The sequence below is a fragment of the Dermacentor albipictus genome, chromosome 1 (assembly GCF_038994185.2).
Source record: "Dermacentor albipictus isolate Rhodes 1998 colony chromosome 1, USDA_Dalb.pri_finalv2, whole genome shotgun sequence".
NCBI classification, from domain to species: Eukaryota; Metazoa; Arthropoda; class Arachnida; order Ixodida; family Ixodidae; genus Dermacentor; species Dermacentor albipictus.
Genome location: NC_091821.1, coordinates 501,684,417 through 501,706,133, shown reverse-complemented (window position 1 = coordinate 501,706,133; position 21,717 = coordinate 501,684,417). Strand labels below are relative to the sequence as shown.

Below are 21,717 nucleotides of genomic sequence, written 5' to 3'. Positions count from 1 at the left end.
CCACTTGTCTGCAAACGTTTTCGCATAACTTCGAGTCTCACTATAATTCCCCGATTCAGAAATTCCTCTTAACTTCAAACTTACGTTTGACTTGATATAAATGATGCCTATCGTGAACTTAGCGTCTTGCGCATGTTCAGACCAGGCGTCATATAAACAAATTGTGGGCCTGAAATTAGGTTAATTTTTGAATGCGGGGGTTAGTACGATCTTCAAAATTCTTTTTTGTTTCATTTAAATACAGGTGCATGGAAAGAGCCTCTCCGCGCTAGTCACACAGCTCATAGTAACGCAACTTGTTTCGCAATGAGAGCACGCGGTGCAATTTCTTCAGCCCCCATCCTGCAGTGTCCCCGTGCTCGTATGTTATTCAGTAGATCTTCAGCTTGGAATCACCATTCTTCATTTATTCAGTTCAAGACACACGTTGCGAATACTAAATTCAAGTCTAGCAGCAGTGAAGGTATGTTTTCAAAGCAGAAACTCTAAAGACTAGCAGCACTTTCAAGATATCAGTTTCAAGAAGCTTCCGGAGCTTTATGTTAATAAATGGGAGCAGATAAGTAATTTGTCTCCGCATCTGCTGTAGAAGTTTTGGTGAGGTTTGTTGCATTAAAGATTTTTTAATTCTGGCGGATGTGCCAAGGAGACTTTCTAGACGCACACTTTCTCCGTAGAATTGTTCATAGTTGCAAAATTGTAAAAATACAGGTCTTACGTACAAAGTTTTCAAACTTTGTAACTCCGTAATCACTTACGGTACTATATATCCTGTAAACACCATATACCATGACACCTGAAACCTACGTAACTGATGAAACCTACATCGCTGTCAAATATACCACTAATGTTCGAGCACGACTTTTGCGAAATTCTCATAAAGATTTTAACATCTTTACGGAAGCTGGAATGAAATACATCAAGTTTTTCAGCTTTATATGCTCTTACAAATGTACTTTGTATTCTGCGATTTTTCGGTGTAGGTAGGGATCTGTAAAGTTCATGCCTTCAGTATTTTTAATTACCAATATCTGGAAAATTTGCCAAAAATGTTCTAAGTCCTAGATCTTAATCCTGTTTACTATAACTGTTAGAATTTTCTCAAATGTAACATAGTTTGTTGAAGTCATTCGACATTTATCTCGTGAAAGCGTTTCTGGTTTCCCATGCATTTGAATGGGAAAATCAAAGTCGGCCCGAGCTGAAGCTTTCTTTTCTTCGAATTGCGCTACGGACAACACTAGCGCTCCTGCTAACAGTCACAAAAGTGTGCGTAAACAGTTCGGGCTAATCTTAAATGCCATGTAATGCAGCCGCCTCAAAAGGGAACTGTGGGGCCCTTATTTTATCCGGGTGTCTGGCTCGGGGTCCGCAGCCGTCGCGCAATCGACGCTTCTTCGGCTCTGGTCTCACTTTTCCTGACGAGCACGGCTGCACCGCAGCGTTTTTCAGCTGGGATGCTGGCGCAAGTGAAGCGAAGAGCGAACATTGGAGCCCTTAACAAACGTATGCCGGCACGGACGCTATCGCGGAAAGGCCCACGGCCAGCCCACGGCAGACACACGTGTCGCAGCCGCTGCCAGCGCCCTCTCCGTGAGTACCTCCTCGCCCACAACTCACTAGGGCCGCACGCCGCACCCGCCCGGCACTCGGGAGCCGCGTGCGATTGGGTTCGGCAGCCGGTTGAGTCGTGGAAGCCCGCTGGTCAGCTCCGACACGAAGCAGCCTCAAGGAGTCGAACAAGCAGGATCATGGCCATGTCGCGCGCAGCGCTGCTGTTGGTGTGCGCCGCCGTCTGCTGGGCTCACGAGGTCACCACGACGGACCACTCCTTCCGCAACCCAAACGCGGCTGTCGAAGGTGAGTGCCGTCACGAGGCACCTGCCGCACCTCGACTTCGGTTCCGGCTGGCGCGGGAGCCGCACTTTAGCAGTGCCACAAATAATCGGCCCCGCTCAAAGCTCCACATATATTTCTTTACACTGTAAAAAATTTCTGTAATTTTACGGGGGATTTCTGTCATTATACGGAGAACTGCAGATAAAAATACGGAAAGTATGTCATATTTCAAAAATACGGCAAAATCTGCCGTTAATATACGGAAAGTGCTCTCCGTATTCAGCTTTACGGACATTTTCACTGTAATCATATAACGGCTATACACTGTTGTGGACGAAACAGAGAGAATTCCGTATTTTTGTTATGTGAACATCCGTATATTGTGAGAAAATTTAAGCTGTCTGAATGAGCGCTCGTACTCGTAAAGTTTCAGCTAACAATACTTTATTGAACACGCAAACTGTACGCATTACGAAGATGCGTACAAAATGTGAGAGCTAGCCTTCTACCAAAAGCTGCAATAACAGATCGTATAAACATATATACGCATCTTCTATTCCGGTCGCAGTTTGCCGCGCATATGGGCTTTGTAACGCTGATCATATGCGCAAATATATGCGTGTTCTCGCAATGTTCTCAAATTAAGCGCTTTGTAGTTAATAACGCAGCATATATGTTTAAGTGAATGAAGAGCCGGGGACATACGTGCATACGTAAACAAGCTTGCGGCACTCAGGTGCTGGTGCACTGGGAATGACATTGGTGCTCTATACGCCAAAAATTGTGCGCACTCTAAATCAGTACCGAAATGCAGGGAGTGGTATAATGACCGTAACTGCGTTTACATTTGGCAATAAATGGTCTCGAAGGGGACTGGCGGCCTATTGATCCAAGTACAACGGTCGGAGGAAATTTTCGAATGCGGCAAGCAATTAACCCAAGTGTCACAGGGCACTGCTGAACTGCAATGTAGTTGGTTGAACTCATTCCCATGATATTTACAAAATATCTCGTCTCTGACAATAGCTGCCCATTCATTGAGACAAATCGATTACTCATAATCTTCACTGTTCATGTGCTAATTCTTGCGATAAGATGTAAGCGCAAACATTTGGCGCTTCATCTTGAAACAAGACCGGTAAGCGCGCTCGTTCTTGTACGGTAGAATAAAGAACGCGAACATGCACCGACATGTGTGTAATCTACTGGAAGGTGACTGAAGATGAAGGACCTATTACCGTGCTAGTACTGTGTATACTGTCAAAAAGAAGAAAAAAATATTTCGGAAAGAAAGAATGCCCAGTGTCGAGATGTAACGATTCAAGCTTTATTTCTTTTTGACCTAGAATGCAACACCATTAGTTCCACGTGCTTTATGCATGGGTAATGTTATGACACAACTCATTATTTACCCGTTCATTACATGCACCAACCAGCCCAAATTATCACTGTACTAGAGCTTATGGACGCATCGCAGTGCATTGCTTTGCACTTCATTGTAGCACAGGGGTTTGCTATCGCCAGTAGCGAATGCTTTGGTTGACCTCCCTGCCTTCCTGCTTTTTGAATTCTCTCTCCCTTTGTATAAAACGCACTAACTTGTGGGAGAGAAAGCGTTCTCCTCTTTTAGAATTCAATTAATTGTCAAGCAATTATATTCCAGTTCCAGTAACTAGAGCACAAATGCGAAAACGAAACCGATTCCGTTCGGTTCTCCGCGCTCAGAGTGCGGCACCAGGGGGCAGCGCGCGCTGCGCGTCCGTTGAAGGAGTGGCGGACGGAGCTGAACATGTGTAGTCAGCCGGCATTTTTTGAGTCGTGTTGTAAATGTTGTTAATTCGCCGTAAATATCTCTTGATTTGTACTCAAGAGTGGAGCAAGACCCCAAGGAAGAGAGATTGACGCATCGGGAGCGAAGAACAGCAACGATGGATGGTTACGCTGCTTGGGTCTCGGCACGTTCGAACTGGCAAAGTTCCGAATTTGTCGCTGTGTTGTGTACGCTTGTGCGCTCATCATTTGCCGTCATCGCGCGGAGATATTTGCGCTGGATGTCTTTCACTTCGTGTACAAAACTCTGCACGCTGCGGCATCGAAGAAGTTGTCCTGTGTTTGGGTGCACCTATGCGCTTGGACACGGATAGCCTGCTCAACGGGTGTTCAACAGTCTACGCGCGCTCGTAACTTCCTGATGAGGTAAGCCCATTTTAATCTTATTTGGTTTGCATAACGTAGGTGTTAAAATGATGTGTGGTAAGCCGGTGTCGCGAACAGAAATATTGTTTCAAAAGACCACTATGCAACGTCTTAGGGCAAAAATGACGCATGAATGGGGAAAGGGATCACCCTATCTTTTCAGATCGATTCCAGTCGTAGCGCGATTGGCTCGATCGCAATTTCCGTGAGGTACTTCTAACCTTTTGTTCACTCGCGTTAAAAGCGTAGAATAAAACTGCGTTCAATTGAGCTCTTGTATTGACGCTTGTATTGGCTTGAGAGCATACTGTATCCGATACAAGAACTTCTGTTAAAATACGGAAATAAACGTTCGAGGCAATAGCAGTCGCTCACTACCTGTGATCGTCACTTTCTTGCTTGGGTGCACGTTTTAATTGTGACCAGAAAAAAACTTCTTGCTGCACCGCAAACGGTGCAGTAAGACGTGTTCCTTCGAGTGATGTCTGGGCAGTCAAGGCATTCGTGCCACTAAGCAAGCAGTAAACGGGGTATCAGTGCGAAAAAATTTGTGCATACAAGAGAAGCGAATGGTATCATCATTGACTCTTTTATTTTACGAATAATTAAGTTGTATTACTAAAGCGGAGAGTGGATATGCATGAAAGTCAGATTGTATTGATACTCAGCAAAAACAAGGTAACTTATCATTACTAATCAATCCTTTTCTTTTACTGAAAGGCAAGTTGCTGTTGTGCTGGAGCTGAGAAGAGGTCTGCTGCCTGCAATGGGTCCATCTCTCTCAAGTTATTGCAGTATTATAGCTCTCAAGGTGAGTGGATTTTTTTTCTCATAGCTATTTGCCACCTGAATCATGACCGTTTACTTAGCTGTGTCGGTGATCACTGTTAGTGACATTGGAGTGCTGATGGACCAGCACTCCTTTATGATTGCAACGCATATGACAGAGTGCAGCTGTGGCAGTATGCAAAGGTGTTAATCTATAAGCCAAATTAGGTTCTTTGAGGTAATATGTTAATATATTGATGACATTGGATTGTGGTCTAGCAGGCAAAAATGCTAAACAAGAAATTTTAATTTGCACTTGGTAAGATGTGCAAGCAATTCAGGCTGTTATACATGAAATGGGACATTTGTAGATGTCCTACAGTGATGCAGTCCTGAATTGCTTCAGAGTTGAGTGATACCACTATAAGTTCTCTGTAAAGCATGCAGCACAGTTTAGCATTGGGGGAGGCTGGCATCAACAGGCGTCTACTTACTGTGAAGTTCAAATGAGGTGTTACTGTTAGGGTGACTATATATAATTTATGGTTTAATTCTAATCTTGTGTCAGGCAGACATAGTTTACCCACTTGGTTAAACAATAGAGATGTAATATCTATGTATACAAGTATTACCCATTCATTTATGCCATTTAGACAATGGCAGAAATGCGTGGGTAATACTTGTGTACATAGACAATACATCACTATTGTTTAACCAAGCGGTGCCCCTGCATGCTAAATTTTACAGGGCTATTATTAAGTAATGTCAGCTTTTGTTGTAACATTAAGGCACCTTTTATAGTATTACAGATTACCACCATTGTGCACCATCATAGTGTGATATTTACACTAAATGTATTTGACTTTGCTATAAAACCCTGCACAGCGGTGCATCATGAAATTTTCTTTTTTTATAGTTTCTGGCCTCAGAATGCACTTCACGTTATATTCTTGTTTGCAACAAGACTATAATGCAGGTTTCTCTCCTTATGTTTTGTGGCACTTCAAACTGCGGCGAGCTAAACCAATGGGCAGCAATACTGGATACGCTACTGCGTGTGGAGCTGTCTTCAAACACACACAAGGAATACATCATTGCTTTTTTAGCACAAAACAACGGACACAAGAAAGACGACAGAACAAGGCGCTACTCTCAACTGACATCACTTTATTGCGTCCCTCCTTTGTAGACAGCAGAATCTAGAACATGCGCTGTGAACACCATGTGCAGGAACCACCAACATCTGATCAAAAAAGCACACTCATGCGACAGAATAAAAAAAAACATATTGAGCACTGTACAAGGTTAAAGAAAGCACACTAATGCACTGTGACCCCAATGACTGTATGAAGAAAACTTCCGATAACTCTCTGGCGGTGGTATCACGGCTCTTTTTTCAAAATCGTAGCATCACGAAACATTGCGAACCTAAGCGATCCATACCAACAGGCACAGGTTCCCATTTGGCTCAACATTGTAAAATATGGAAGTGCAAAGCCATGTTTCGTGATACTACGATTTTGAAAAAGTGCTGTGATACCACCGCCCGAGAGTTATCAGAAGCTTTCTTCATACAGTCATTGGGGTCACAGTGCATTAGTGTGCCTTCTTTAACCTTGTGCAGTGCTCAGTATGGTTTTTTGGATCCCGTCGCATGAGTACGCTCTTGTGATTGGTTGGTGGTCTCCGCACATGGTGCTTACTGCGCATGTTCTTCTAGATTCTACTATTTATAAAGGAGCGACGCAATAAAGTGATGTCAGTTGAGTGTAGCGCCTTGTGCTGGCCGTCTTTCTTGTGTCCATTGTTTTGCGCTTAACAAAGTATTTATGGATTCACACCAACTAGCCCGCCAACACATTGTGTTGCGGGCACTTCTGATGTACTGTCTGTCTAATAACCTTGGTGGCATGAAAGCGCCGTCCACTTCTATGCGTTGCTTTCTGTTTCATTGTGGCATCACATCACATTATAATCATAATGTGTATGTACTTTTTCCAAGAGACCCATATTTCTATCCTTGTGTTATATTTGCTGTCGCATTATTTATGTGCAAATGACCAGTGCTCCAAGCTCCATTTTATCGCAAAGTAAACTACTGGTACCTAAACAGTTCTATATATCATAAAACCAAAGCTGAACTGCCGAACAGTACCAAGCGGCAGCCTTAGTGCAGTGTCAAGTAGTCAGATTTTATTGGTCATGCAGAGGTGCACAGGATAGCTCTTTATTACTTGCTGAATAATTAAGCTGTGTGAAAACTGAGTATTTATGTAGCTTCAACCACATGCTATTGGCCATTGCTCCTGCCCTCATCAAATGTAGAAGATTATCACGGCATTTCCTATTCTCTTTTTCCTTCTTACAGTGGGATTACTGTATGCGTAAGTAGGAAACGGATCACATAGGCAATCAAAAGCCAACAATGTGTAAACTTGGAACATTGATTGTACAGTTTGATGACCCAGAATAAGTAGAAACACACCATAAATGATTGACCATTAACTTTTACTTGACACAGGGCTAGAGCATACAGTAAGCATACTGTATGCTCATACGGTGTCACATCAATTTAAATTTTAGTGTAGCTTTGCAGTGCACGCTTCTATTGTTGCATTCTCTCAGAGGAATGGTAATGTTTCGCGTGTATAGCAACTAGACTGTCTATATACAGTAGTAAAAATGTGTGAACTGTATTTTTTAATGATTTGATAGAATGTGTAGCACAATAAAGCCATACAATCAACGCACAGTGATGTGACTTTCTCTGCACATGTTGCAGGTTCAAAAAAAGTATGGTGGAAGCTGTTGCCAAGGTTCCGACCAGAAAAGACAGCCAGTATAAAAGGGTCCACGCCACTGATCTCTACTACAGGGGATGAACAGCACATCGAGCGCCCTCGACTGAAGCCGGCCTTGTCCTGGAAGTTGGTGCTTCACAACTTTGCGGCAGCACTTTGTTGCACGGGTGTGTGGCATTTCTTCCCCTAACATGCCTGCCTGATGTGCCATAAACTACCCAAGCAGTGTTTCGAGGTGGCCAGAATTTTTCCATTGTAGTGTCTACAGTGTCGCTAACATAAGTGGCGTGCAATGGAAACACTGGTAAATCAGAAAAAACTTGATGTAAGAGAACACTATCGTATACGGGTTCAGATTGTCATAAAAGTGCTTACCAGACATGTAGAGACCTCCTAAAATGTGAAAAACCACAAAAAAAGTTTTTCGGCAGCAATATTATCTGATCGCACGCACTAGTTAGTCCACCATATGCCCTGCTTCCAGGACAAGCGACTGCATGACATCGCATTTCCACTGGCTTCACCTGCATCCGGTGCGGTGTGCTGCATCCAGCGAAACATGTTAGAAATCAGTGGTGCACAGTGTTTTCTGTCCCCTTTCTCGACGCCTACTGAACACATGTTAAACTGTTTCGAAAGCAGACAAACAGAGGGAAAGTGTTCTGAACACATTGCATTTTAAGGTGGCTGGTACTGGGTAACGCAAGTACTGTGGCATAGTAGATTGGCACCAGGCAACCTGGGCGCCCAAAAAGGCTGCTGTTTACTTGCAAATGGCCAACATATTGTGAGCATGTTGAAGTTCTTTTTTTATTCTCATCGCTTATTTAGCTAATGGAGACAGCTTTCACAACTGAAGAAGCCTTGGAAGCATGAAACACTTCACAAAACCAGCTTCAATATATTGTGTCTGCATCACAATTTCATGGCTGCATGAGTGAACCCTCTGGTTAACATGTAAGAGAGTTCATGATGTTTGCCATGCATTATCCACTTTCTTTACAGGTCAACCCTATCTTGAGATTTAAGCTGATGTTGCGTTTAGAGAAATTATGGCCGAGAGCCAGCTTTTGAGAATACAGATTGAGCTTGACAGATTAAACGTCAGAACAAGTCGTTGAGGATTTCAGATCAAGAATCTTCAAAGGCCAGTTCATTTAGTGGTGTTAATATTCTGCTCGAAGTTATTGATTGTTACGTTCATATGGTGCCCAAGCATTGCGGTAACAACTTCACTTGGAGTACATAGCAAGGGTGTATTCGATGTAAGCTGCTGGCTTTTTTTCTGTGTTTTCAAAAACTGGTTTCTTGTTCAGTTTAAATTTTCAAATTTTGCATTGTTTATTAGGTGTTGTGTCCTGTTTCCTTTTCCTGCAGCTTCTTAGTTAAACATCTGAACAGTGAACACAACTTGACCTTTTGCTTGATTGTCTAGATTACATGCCCTCGATGCAAAACAATTTCACTTCAAAACTGCTTGTACCATACTGAAAGAATAACTTGAAGCAGCCATAGCCACCAATAACACGCAAAAGATGATTATGAAAATTTTAGTATTGTTTTTTGATCTACAGGGTGTCTTAACTATCATGCACCAAGATTTAGAAATATGTAAATGCGATGTAACTAGACAAAATGAAGGTAATGTTTGCCATCGCTTGGAGATACTCTGATTATATTTTGCATTCTGCCTAATTGCATAATTCTTAATTAGTTATTAAATATCTCAAATAATTAAATGAAATGTGTCAATGAAAAGTTGTAGAGCAATATGAAAGCCTCCTGATACACTTTTTTGTTACTGTTACTCATTGTGTGCTACATAAAAGTGTTTTTCCAAGGAATAAGCCTGCGAATACACATAAAGTGTGTTGAGTGGCCAGTCATATGTCATTTTGTGGTGCAAAGCCACGAATACAACTTAAATGGGTTCTTTTAAGAAAAAGACTTAGCTCAGCAAATTATCTTTCTTTGTGCAGCCTGTGGAGACAAGGTTTCTTAGACATGGCCATGGCCCTCAAGGAAGATGCCGAGGCCACAGGCAGTTCCTCCAGTGACCGTGAAAAGGTCCCCTGGGGCACAAGTCTGGTTTGGCACCCCCGCCTTTCTCCTGCAGCTTTTCTGTCAACTTAGCTAACCAGGTGGGTCAATGATGGCAAAGGGAAAAAAGAATCAACAGCATCAAATGCAGAACTTGCTCAAGCTCAATGCATTTTTGGTGTGAAGTTTTTCCCTTATCATTTATCAAAAAACGGGTAATAAGTATATGATATGGTCTTCATACGGACACCTCTTTCCCACAGAGAATTAGCAGTAAAAAAAGCAGCTTATGAAGACTTGAATATTAGCTAGGATGATGTGGCATAGATAGGATAATGATTATGAATGTTTCTAATGAAGGTAGTGGTAGTAGAGTGAATAATCATAGTTTATATATAGATTGAAAGACATTTCGTACCAATGCCAGAATTTTAAATCATCCCAAATAATCCTTGCATTTTATAGTCTTCATTTTATAGTTCTTGATGCTTGGTTCTTGCGGACATCATTCTTATGCTGCATAAGTCACCTGTTATAAATTCCCTATTTCTCCCGTTCAAGCAACTTCCAGAAACTCGCTGATGAGATTAGGGGGCGGCGTGCACCCCAGGCTGAGATATGCATTCAAGAGCCTCATATCTTGCAAATGTTAGAAATACTCCTGCTAAGCAAGTTCTTGGTGTCATACAAGGTTATTTGCGAATACGAATTTGCCTAAATTTAGAAAGCAGTCAATATGAAACATGTCAAGCGATATCGCTGACGATACACACACATTCCAACTGAACTAAATACAAATAAATATAGCACCAAATGCACAATCATTGGCATGATGCCATTCTTTCTGTGGAATAAAATCTGTCCTGCATTGTAAATCTGGAATCCTTTATAATCCAGAATACTAAATACTTATGAGGGTTGTAACGTAAAATATGCATGTATTTATTCCTCGTTTTTTTACTTTAGGACCCGATACTGCTTAAACAGCAGTGAAAGAACTGAGATCACAGTACCTAATACTTTATATTGCTCCAGAAATCCGTTTCTCTGCCGATCGCAGCATTAGACTGTAACAAAAAGGCACATAACACTTAGGGTGGTGCTATTCACTTTGATTGTTTGGGAACGAAACCCATAATGTACATGTTATGGCCCTACGTGTCATTACGTTTGAACAACAAAAAGGTAGGGGGTTTGCGTTTTGCAAAACTGCATGGAGGTTTTCACTTTGCAATTAAAATTAGGAACCTTCCCAGCTCATACTAAATGCATTCTCCAAAGCTTTAGGTTATACAGGTGCACTACTTTACACAGAACACACTCTTTTCCCTCGTCACGGCTCACACTCTTAGGCAGAGTTACACCCTTTGAAGTGCCCCTTCTTCCACACAACGATAATTGTCATCTGCCTTTATGCATTTCCTTTCTTTAACGCTGCGAGCCCTGTGCTTTCCAGTAACGAACGGCATGCGCGTTATCAGCATGATAGCATTCCCGACAACAAAGTAGTGGGCGTGGCGTTTTCAAGAAAGGAAACGCATCAAGGCAGATAACGATTATTGTTGTGTGGCAGAAGGGGCACTCCAAAGGGTGTAACTTTGCCTAAGAGTGCAGGTGGTGATTCAGATTCTTCAAAGGTGTTTCATTGTATGGGATGGCACATCGCGCTTCACTTATTTGCAGAATATTGCATTCCAATTGTGTCATATGAGAAAAATCCATTAGAGAGCTTTAGCTTGCCCTAAATTTATTACAGCTGTGTACTGGTAAACTGGCCGCAGCTTGCAGTGCTTGTGGAAAAACAATTGTAACTGCCATATTATATGTAACTGCTAGTGCACAGGCATCGGCAGCAGCAATGGTCAGGGTACACTTGTTTCTTCTATTCTGGGGTATGCATCCTCCACCAGAAAGTAGTTTTTTTCGTCTTCCTCTTCTACCATATTGGAATGTGAAATTGGGTGTAATTTGTAGGATATAGTCTTGCATAAACTTCATAAGCATTTATTCTTGTCTGTGCCACAGATCATTGTTGCTACCACTGTAAAAGCAGGGTGCCTGTTTACAGCACCCGTAGGGAACAATCTGTGAATCTTTAACGAACAGTAAGGATAATGAATAATCGTATAATTTTTAGTAATTTTCAACAAATTTAGCACTCTTTGCTTTCCACTATGGTGTTTTTCAAACTCTAATGTTGGCACAAGGTTTGAGTGCAGGATGTCATTTTGTGTGAAAGAGTACACTTGTGCGCATAACACCTCATCGTCAACATTCTGCTGCACAGAATGTCATTAGCTTTCGTATGCATTGGTCACTATCTCACAAACCGGTTGCTCCTTTGTTAGTTGGAATGTAGCATTTATGTAAAGCACATTTGATGTTCTAACAAAAAGCATTGTGCCCTCTTATCCCCTAATTCTCCTCACTTGATGCCTAGTGTTGTAATAGCATGGTTGACACCATGAGAGTCAGTGTAGTGAATAATTGTGTCTGGTGGAGTAGGGGGTGTACGTTAACTTAAGCAACTTTTTCAGACGACTTGAATCAGTATTGTGGAATGCTGTTTTTTTTTCAATCACTGTTACCAAGTTTCACTTTGGTTGTGGCAACAAGTATAATGTAGTTCGCTAGCACTCCTGCCAACACATATAACGTGCAGGCATCTGTGTTGAAAAAAAGACCAGCTAATGGTTTGCCAGGAGCTAAGGTCCATTTAGACCATTAAATTTTGAACTTACACCGGTGGAAATAACTGGTGAATGAAAGTACACCCAGGAGAACTGAAGCAAGACTGCGAGTTGGCCTAGTTGGAACAAATTCATCTTGAAACTTATTGTGCGCAACAAACAGGGACGAAGAATAGAAGAAACACAAGGACGAGCGCTTAACATTGTGTTTCTTCTATTCTTCGTCCCTGTTTGTTGCGCGCAATAAGTTTCAAGATGAGCAGGAGAACTGACCATAATATTTTCTTTCATTATAACACCGCTGAAGCTTTGAACTGCATTTGAACTGGCTTGTTTAAAAAAATGACCCATTCCCTTGTTCAAGTAAGACAAAGGTTCCACAGGAAGACAGAAACTTGAAGCCGTCAACAGCAGCATGAATATAAACAGCACTCGACGTTTTTCAATCTTGCACCTGGTTATATTATCCATCCCATTTTTTCCACAGGCTGTTCTTTACTGTTTTATGGTCATACCCAGTTTAATTTTAATGTCCCTATTTTTTAATATTTGGTTAATATATATTTTCTTCATCGGCTTTCAACAAAATATATATTCATAATGTGCCTTCATTTACCATTTGCAGTGATCTTAACCAGATGCATCTTGATACAAAATTTATTTTCCTTAATTCTTCGTTTTCCTTTTCCAAAAGTGCAAACTGTTTATCTTGATACCTATTTTGTCTTCTGGGAAGATTGGCTCCACTGGATTAATGACTGCATACATGTGTACATCGTTTTCTGTTTTGGTCACCCCTACTCTTGGCAAGTACTGACAGCATTGCTCATACCCGCTCCATCACAATCACCACTGCTAAGCACACCCTTCCTTCCTTTATTTTAACACTTTGGCTTCTCTTGACCTATTATATGCACCAGTTACTTCTCCCCCAATGAGGCTAGGGGCCAGTGAGATATGCACAATCCAAAACAACACAGCCAAGGAAAACATTTGCTACCCTAATGACAAGCACCTATGTCGAAATGTTGGCTACAGCAACATCCGCTGTTCCAACAATGTTGATCTACTTACATGTTTTTCTAACACAGAAGTTACTGCTTTGTCGTGTTCTGTGGTTATACTTTTTTGCCGCTTTCTTTAAGATGGATATTCACGAATACTATTTGTTTGTCCTAACAGCAGCAAGTTTATCCTTGCAAGCGTTTGGAGTCAAGAACAACTTTCACCAGGAAGAAGTGCAAGACGAGTGATTGAAGAAAATAAAGTTGCTTCTGTGGTCTAAGAACTTGAGTACTGAAATGTTGCACCTTTTTGTATATATGCTATGCAGTGCATTCATATCACAAAGTGCAAAGTGTTTTATCTCTGCAGCCATGTCAGTGTGTTGGCAAGACAATTTTCTCAATGGTGACCTGCTGCTTTGACTATGAGCTGCCTTCATGACATTTGCATTAAAGGAGATGTACTATCGTGGACAAAAGTACCCTGGAAGTGCGAGCGTTGACCAAATTGCATTTCTGCTCAAGACCGCTGAAAACAGTGGGTCACGTATACACATTCCGAACGCAGATGGTGGCACGGCTGATCCCAGCAAATAGCACACCAATGAAATTCGGTCGACTCTCGCACGTCCTGGGCAATTTTGTCCCCGATGGCACATTCTTCGAATAATGGATATGCTCTGCAAGATGAAATACGGGAAGCACCTGTACTTTAACGGATATAGTACAGATTTAGCATACGGAGTCTTTCGTTTTCTGAATACGGCAAGCACCTGTTTTTGAACGGTTATAGTACAGATTCAGCATACAGTGTGTTCCGTTTTCTGAATACGAGAAGCACCGTACTTTAACGGTTATAGTACAGATTCAGAGTACAGAGTCTTCCGTTTTCTAGATACAGAAGCACTCGTATCTTGTATTACGGTCTCTTTTTTTACAGTTGTCCGTTCTACGGAAATGACCGTTCTTAATTTACGGAAGAGTGTTCGGTCACAAATTACCAGCAAATTTTCTGTAAAGTAAGGCAAATTTTTTTTTACAGTGTAGGGTCGCGTTCAGCGCATCTCATGCTTGTCAGTAGGGAGCGAAAGCAATCTTGGCGCCGCATGTTTTCAGAATGTAGCGGCTCTTACAGGACCGTGCGGACAACCATGCATTAGAAGAGCGCGCCACTTGGCGACTCCGAGTTCGCTGTTTGAGACAGATTGATCCGGCTGGATTCGATATTCCGACGTTCACCACAGGTTCTATATTTCCGGCCTTATGGACCAGCGTTCTCTCGCTGGGAACGCATTCCGCACTCTCTGGAACTTCCCAGCAGGATCGAGCATAAAATAATTCGCATACCATTACGCATTTACAAGCATTGAACTCGACATTAAAAATATTTGCCGAGAACTTTCCGTAGTGATTCATGCACGAAATTATGAGCAGGTTCCCACATAACATTACGTCTACCAGAGCCGATATTTTTTCCCGCTACTTCCGAGGTAATTTAACACGTTTGTTTGATCCTGCGTCAAGTCCTGCTCAAGGACACTTTTTAGTTGCGAGACAGCGCAGATGCGAAGAGTGAAATTTCTCCAAGAAGTTTGCATTGCGCAATTTCATAAAGGTCGGGTAATTGACACTTCCATTATGATGCTACAATACAGAAAGCTTCCCCCTTCAACTGACTTCATTTAAAGATGGAGCAGAATATTAGGCGTTAAAATGTCCCAAATCTTCTTCGTGGTATGTCGAGACAGAACAGCACTGAAGAACGCTTTGCGTAAACATATTATTTGTGAATTAACCGATCACAACTGAAACATTTGTATGCTGAAATATCAATTATATGGCGGCTTGGCTTGAGAAACATTCGTCCCTGCTCGAAGATTTCGGTCGTCATTTTTCAGCTGCTTCTGCGTCACTGACATTCACGTGTAATCTCGTGTTTCACCCGTAATACAACGGATAACTTCCGAGGAAAAAATAACGGCAGCTACTTTTCTGCACAACAATAAATGCAACTGCAAAGTATATAGTAATATCAAAACCTCTTTACGATAGTTGTTCGATAAAATTGTTCCCGATTGACTGCCAACTGACAGCAAGTCTGCCTGTTAGAAAGCGAGCGTGTACGTGTCGGCATGGAGGTGACGTTTACAAGTTGATTAGATGAAAAGGTAAGGTTTACCTATAGGTAAACGTGTAGGTCATTTTTGTGATAGAGCAACATGAACATCACTGTCTCTGAGTTGTCTCAAAAATCAAATTAATTGATGCGTTCATGTTCAGACACGATGAAAGAGAAGCAAAGTTTTGTAGCTACAAACATTACAATAATTTTAGTTCATATCGTCTTGAGGATCATTAGCACGAAGCTGCCGGACACAACATCCAGTCTGAAGTAACAGGCGACGCGCCACACAGTCAACTACTTTTCTTATTGACCCATGCCTGTCCGGTAAGGCATTTATTATTTCCTGGTCGTCATGCACTAGACATTGTAGTGAGACAAGTACAGTGCATAACAGTTGCTTAAAGAGGAAACATTCCATGGCAATCTTCAAAGATGCAAGATCACAAGTGCGTCCAGATAACCAGGTGATTACAGTCCACGCTGGTCACCGAGAAAAAGATTCGCGATAATTTTTAATGTAGCAGTCCGTTACACAAACAACCTTAGGCATTGGTAAATCACCAAGATGTTTAGCGTAGGGAAGCAATGAATGCTTGTTTTGCACATTTATTGGAGTAATGTTTCGGAAAAATGCACAGCCAGGAAATGCGGCGCTCTGCGGTAAGTCAAGTTGAATTATGTACATGTGAGCATTCGTCCCGGCAAACATTAGGGAAAGGGATAACAAAAAGAAACTCGGGTTCATTGACTACTGATGCCGTTTACTTTTTCATATAAGCGCTTAAGTTTGCGTTAGTTCCCGATTTGTCGTGGCTATAATGTGTTGATTTTCACAAAGCAAAGCTCGCACTTCTATGAAAATTCCAGGTATATCTGCGTCCTGGCTGTTCTTTCGCAGAAGCTTGCTCTCGTGCCCACGCTCACAAAGGCATCGTATCTGTGTATGATTGTGGCACTGTACAGAAAGCAAGACAGCAACTGAGAACCTCTATGCTTGCGTGAGTAACTAGCAGAAGAAACCAACAGAACTCGAAAGAAGAATAGCTTTAGAGAAAGATTGCTTCGTCGTAATAGGTATTGCTAAAAGACGTGCACGACGGCAACAAAACACCTGCGGTGATTGGTTTCAAAGCGACGCGTCGATCCAGCGACTTGCGGCCAGCGTACACGAGCAGGTTGATGTTGTGGCACCAATAACACGGTCCACAGTTGGCTCTCTGAATGCCGCTGTGTTGAAGCAGCGTGTTCGGTAACTGCGTCTAGTCACCCGCACAGCAGGACACAATACTATTTTATCACCGAAAACCCTCTGCAAAGCAAACAGGCCCACTACCACTATGGAGCGTAAATAAGACCGTAAGGCCGCACTCTCAGTAGCACAAGTTAAACACGTAAGCTTTTTAATGCGTGAAGAAATGTCAGATGTGTATTTGGTTGACATTTCTGCAAACTAAGTGCCCATACACCGTCTTCAACACCGACGAGACGTTTCACGCACTCCACTATGGCTGCGTCCGCGATATAGCCTAAACGAGTGTTTTAGGTTTAAACTAGTCTTGTGGGCATGTCATAAGATCGTGTACGCACTATTTTAGGACGAACTATTCTTCTGGTGCCATTTGCATTTTTCGGGGGGGGGGGCGCAGCTAATGCTCTCATACCTGAGAAGTAGCAACTTCACAATGTCTCTCGGCAATCTTTGCCAATGTTAAAATACTTCAGAAGAAACTTTATAGAGGCCAGACTTATGGGACAGATGGTGTGCTGTACTCTCCGCCAATATGCCACGTGAGCAATGACCGCAAAACGCTCCAAGGTATACTGACAAAACAGTAAGGTCAAGTCGCGTCATAATCTTGGGTCGCGTCCCTTTTGGACTGAGAAGACTGTCAACAATAAGGGCCAGAGCAATGAATTGTACTTGTGCCAGCAGTCGAGCTCCTTTTATTCGTGTTCGTCAGAAACATCTGACCAATAGCCATTCTCGATGTTCGATGTAATGTCCGTGCATGTATGAGACGCCGTTTTAGGGAAGGCAAACAGGAACGTTTATGCAAGCTGGCATGAAAGGTGCGCTGTTATCAAATTCATCTCGAGGAGTTAATAGTACACAACGCTTGAAAGAGGGGTATTTTCATTGGGTGAAAGTGGCGGATGCATTGCATGGGCAGAAAGTCGCTCATATACCAAGCACGTCTGAGCTGAGTCTTCGAGATTTTATGGCTGTTGGTAAGGTGCATGTTTGTGCTTGTTGTATTCATATAGGAGGTTGTGGCCGAGTGCTGCTCCAGGGTGGCCAATCCTGCTCTGGTGAGGAAATGCGTTACCGGTTCTGGTCACCGGGATCAGGCCGCACTCCAGGCCTGTTTATGCGATATTTATCAACACGCGCATTCTTTTTTTAATCCGGTGGAAAATTGCGTGGCACCGGAATTCGAACCACGGTCCTCTTGCGCGCGAGGCGGATGTTTTACCTTTACGCCACCGGGCGTAGAGTTAAAATTGTATTTAGACGTATAGGTAACATTGTGTTTTGTAGAGGTAAATTCTGTTTAGGGCGTTGAGGTAATTTGGATTTGCCGCTACACAGGAACCTCTAAATCAATAATGAACTCAGTTATCTTCGCTGTTTATTCATTTCGGTGCTCGAGATCGATACGCTACACTTGGCCAAAAGGCAACAGCCCGCGCAAGCTGCTAATCGTCGTCACCGTCTTCTTACCACTGGCCCATTCGTTATTGCACATTGGGAATGCTGGTCGCAAGTACTAACCCCAGCAGCAAGAGCGCCGTGCCGCAGCAACTAAAGCCGGGCTCGGAAGCAGTGTAGTAGGGCCTGAGCCCAGTGACTTCCACAACATCACTGAATGCTAGAGCAGAGGGTGAGGTAGAATTAACTGGAGCAGTTTCATAGGTCACTGGCATCACCTGGCGCAGCACGCGATAGGGGCCCGTGTATCCTGAAAGGAGCTTCTCTCAAAGTCCGACGGGATGAGAGGGTGAACACAGGAGCACGAGCGCACCAGGCGAAAACTGTATGTCACGGTGGCGGGCTTTGTACAGACGTGCAAGCTGGCGTGCATGGTCAGCCAGGGCGATGGGGTGGCATGAATACTCGCTTGTTGGGGTCACAGCAGGAGTTAGTGCAGTATCAAGGGGCAAGGTTGGTTCGCGACCATACACTAGATAAAATGGAGAAAATCTCACGATGTCTTGGCGAGCAAAGTTGTAGGCAATTGTGGCGTAAGGAAGGGCAATGCCCTAGTCGTGGTTGTTCTTCAAAACGTACATGGATAGCATTTCCGTGAAGGTACGGTTCAACCGTTCTGTCAGTCCATTGATTTGGGGATGGTACGATGTGGTCAGCTTGTCTTGAGTGGAGCGGGAACGCACAATGTCTGCGATGTCTTTGCCCAAAGGCTTATGACCATGGTCAGTAAGCCGCTGTTGCGGGGCGCCATTAATCAAGATGATGTTGTGCACGAGAAAGTCTGCAACGTCAGTGGCGAAACTGGTCGAGAGAGCCCGTGTGATGTCGTATTCTGTGGCGTAATCAGTTACAAAGGCTACCCATTAGTTGCCAGAGGATGACATGGGAAAGGGATCGAAGAGGCCTAATCCTATACGGAATAACAGTTCTACATGAACGTTGATCGGCTGGAGATGACCGACAGGCAACACCTCAGGCGTTCTCCGAGGCCGTGGCCGCCGTGAAAGTGCAAAAGCTGTTTGCTCCGACCCGTGCGGCCGGATCGGTGCTGTCTACAGCAGTTATTGCGTATGGGCCGCGAAAGGGCTGTCGCTTGAAAGCCGACCGCACCTCTACTCGCCATGTAAATATTTGATGCAAGCCTTCGCTGTGATAGCATTCACAATGCGAACGTGAAAATTCTGCGAGTTTGGTGACTCATAGCGCACAGCTATCGCTTTAAAATTGACTGTCCTTTGAATATTACGCGCCTAAACCGTCGTAGCCAGTACCCCTCCCATTGCAACGAAGCTGCGTTGGATTTCGCTTCCATTCACAGAAGCAACGGCATAACCATACATTCATAGGATACACAATGCGACAGGTACCGCTTAGAAATTTTATAATATTTTGGGGACACATTTACACAAATAATAAATTTTTCATTTAAACATTAATCGCAACACAGGCCACGTCACATCGGCTCGTTAACTTGCACGTAGTTTTCCCCAAATATTGTCAAGATATGAGCGTGATGCAGGGGCGTAGCCAGCGGGGGGGGGGGGGGGGGGCTATGAGGCTTCAGCCCCCCCCCCCCGAAATTTTTTCGGGCTGTCCATGCACCACCGACCAAAGGGACCCCCGGAGCCGGAAATCACTCTGGATTTTGTCTAAAATGTCTTTTTGACGTTCGAAAAGACATTTAACCGCGAAGATTGCAAACTTGGGCTGGAATTCGTGGCAACGCCCATACACCGGGAGTCACATAACGCCAAGCAGTCCCATCCGAGCACAAAGTTTCAAGGGCGCTTTGATGGTGAGCAGGTTCGCCGCGGCATCTCACTGACGCCACGGAGTCTATGGAGCGCATGGATATCAATTGCGAAACTTTATGGGTGTAAATCTCATAAGCTGTTGATGTGAAAGGTGCATTGACATTTCCAAAGTTGTGCTTTAGACTTTCAATTGCGGAACTTTGTGGGTTTAATGTTATAAACATTTGACGCCAAAGGTCTATTGACTTTTCTAAAGTCTTACATCGGAACATACAACGAGACAAGCCAAATCAACATACTAGCAGACGAGTTGACAAAGCAGGCAGCGAAGTCCAATGAGACGAAGCGTTGGGATGGCTCATTTGTGCCGTCATGTCACATAAAAAAATATAAACATTTTTTTTAACCTATGCCAGAACATCCATGTCAAGACACTAAAGCCAGCCAAAGTAACGACGTTCTTATTTATTTTTTTATTTTTTGGCTTTTTTTCGCGAGGACACACTGAGCCTCTTCAATTTTTTTTTCTTCTCGCTACCCTACGCGCGGGCTGCCAGAGCCAGCCAGAGCGCGTACGTTTTTCTCGTATGGCCCCGACCACCATGAGGTGCACTTCGGTGCGCGCTTGGTTTGCTCTGGCCGAGTGGATTTTCACCTGACAGAGTTTTGGACGCTTTCTGGCTAGCAGACGAGAAAAAAAAAACAATGGTCGCTCGCCGCCATCACTGTGGGGACTCGACGGATTGCACCGCATTCCTTGAGCGGAACCTTTTCGGAAAGTCTTGTTTCGCCGCTGTAGGATACTCAGCAGTATGCGTATGGTTCTCAGTGGACCAAGCGTCTCACGTTTTCTTCGGTATTCCTTCCGTAGCCCCATTAGGTGCCCGAAGTAGGCATTAGATTCTGGCCAACATACTTTCCTATGCGGTTTTTTTTTCATTCGGTGCCTCCGCCTCACAGAAAAAAAATACATTGTTGCGGCGCAGCGAATTGTCGCATGGTGAAATTTCGATATTGATACTTCATTTGCGGAAAGTAATGGGCGACGGGACGCTTCAGTTGCCGGATACGTTTATTATATTATTGCGAAAGCAATTATATGGACACTCCAGGCGCATTCCTGCCGTCGCCCTCATGTTTCGTATAAAGTCCAAGGGTTATAACATCGGGACCACGCGCTGCATGCTGTATGTGCGAGTGAAAGCGTAGGAGGGGAGGTGGAATGGCTGAGCCGACGATGGTGGCTCAGTCTTGCGTGCGCAAAGGAGAAAAGCGGGGAGCAAGCGCGCCGCCTTCTGTCGCGCGCAATACATCGGGGGGAGTGGATGGAATGGGGGCGGAATCTAGGATTCTGTGAATCTATGATTGTGCAACATGTTTATTTGCCTTGTTTGACGCATTATGTACAGTTACTTCTTCTTACATACAGAGACTCATTGGAGACTTATACGTATACTTCAATATCTTGTTGCGAGGTTTTGTGTATACATGCAGTGAACTTTGTTTCCAGTGACACTTTTTTGTCCTTTATCAAGCCGTATTTTCGCATTTGTATATCCCATTGTATCTTTGCATTTCTAATGTACGAGGGCAAGTCAAATGAAAGTGAGCCTACCCTAACCGCGCAATAATGGTTCGGTTCATTATCTGCGAGGCATGCGAGTAGGAGAACGGCATGTCTCATTTACAAAAGTGACACGCAGGTGTGAAGATAAATGTTCTTTAATGCTCTCATACACTGGGTTGAATATGGTTGCGTCACATAATGGACACTTCAAAAGTTGAACAGC

The 21,717-nt window shown here is 43.4% G+C and overlaps 1 protein-coding gene and 1 long non-coding RNA gene across 3 annotated transcripts in view; both read left to right on the top strand.

Annotated features, from left to right (window-relative positions):
* The first annotated feature begins 1,657 nt into the window (after positions 1 to 1,657).
* LOC135909351 (alkaline phosphatase-like) overlaps positions 1,658 to 21,717 on the top strand; it is a 205,840-nt gene continuing 185,780 nt past the window's right edge. Inside the window, exon 1 of the mRNA XM_065441300.2 lies at positions 1,658 to 1,860. Coding sequence (XP_065297372.1) covers positions 1,752 to 1,860 — 109 coding nt within the window. The 5' untranslated portion in view covers positions 1,658 to 1,751. The remainder of the gene's footprint in view (positions 1,861 to 21,717) is intronic.
* Positions 3,712 to 13,601, top strand: LOC135909350 (uncharacterized). Of its 2 annotated transcripts, XR_010566693.2 has the most exons (5): positions 3,712 to 4,035; positions 4,756 to 4,846; positions 7,586 to 7,771; positions 9,584 to 9,745; positions 13,517 to 13,601. It is a non-coding gene; the product is annotated as an uncharacterized lncRNA (long non-coding RNA). The 2 variants fall into 2 exon arrangements; XR_010566692.2 differs by lacking the exon at positions 3,712 to 4,035 and having other exon boundaries at positions 4,676 to 4,846.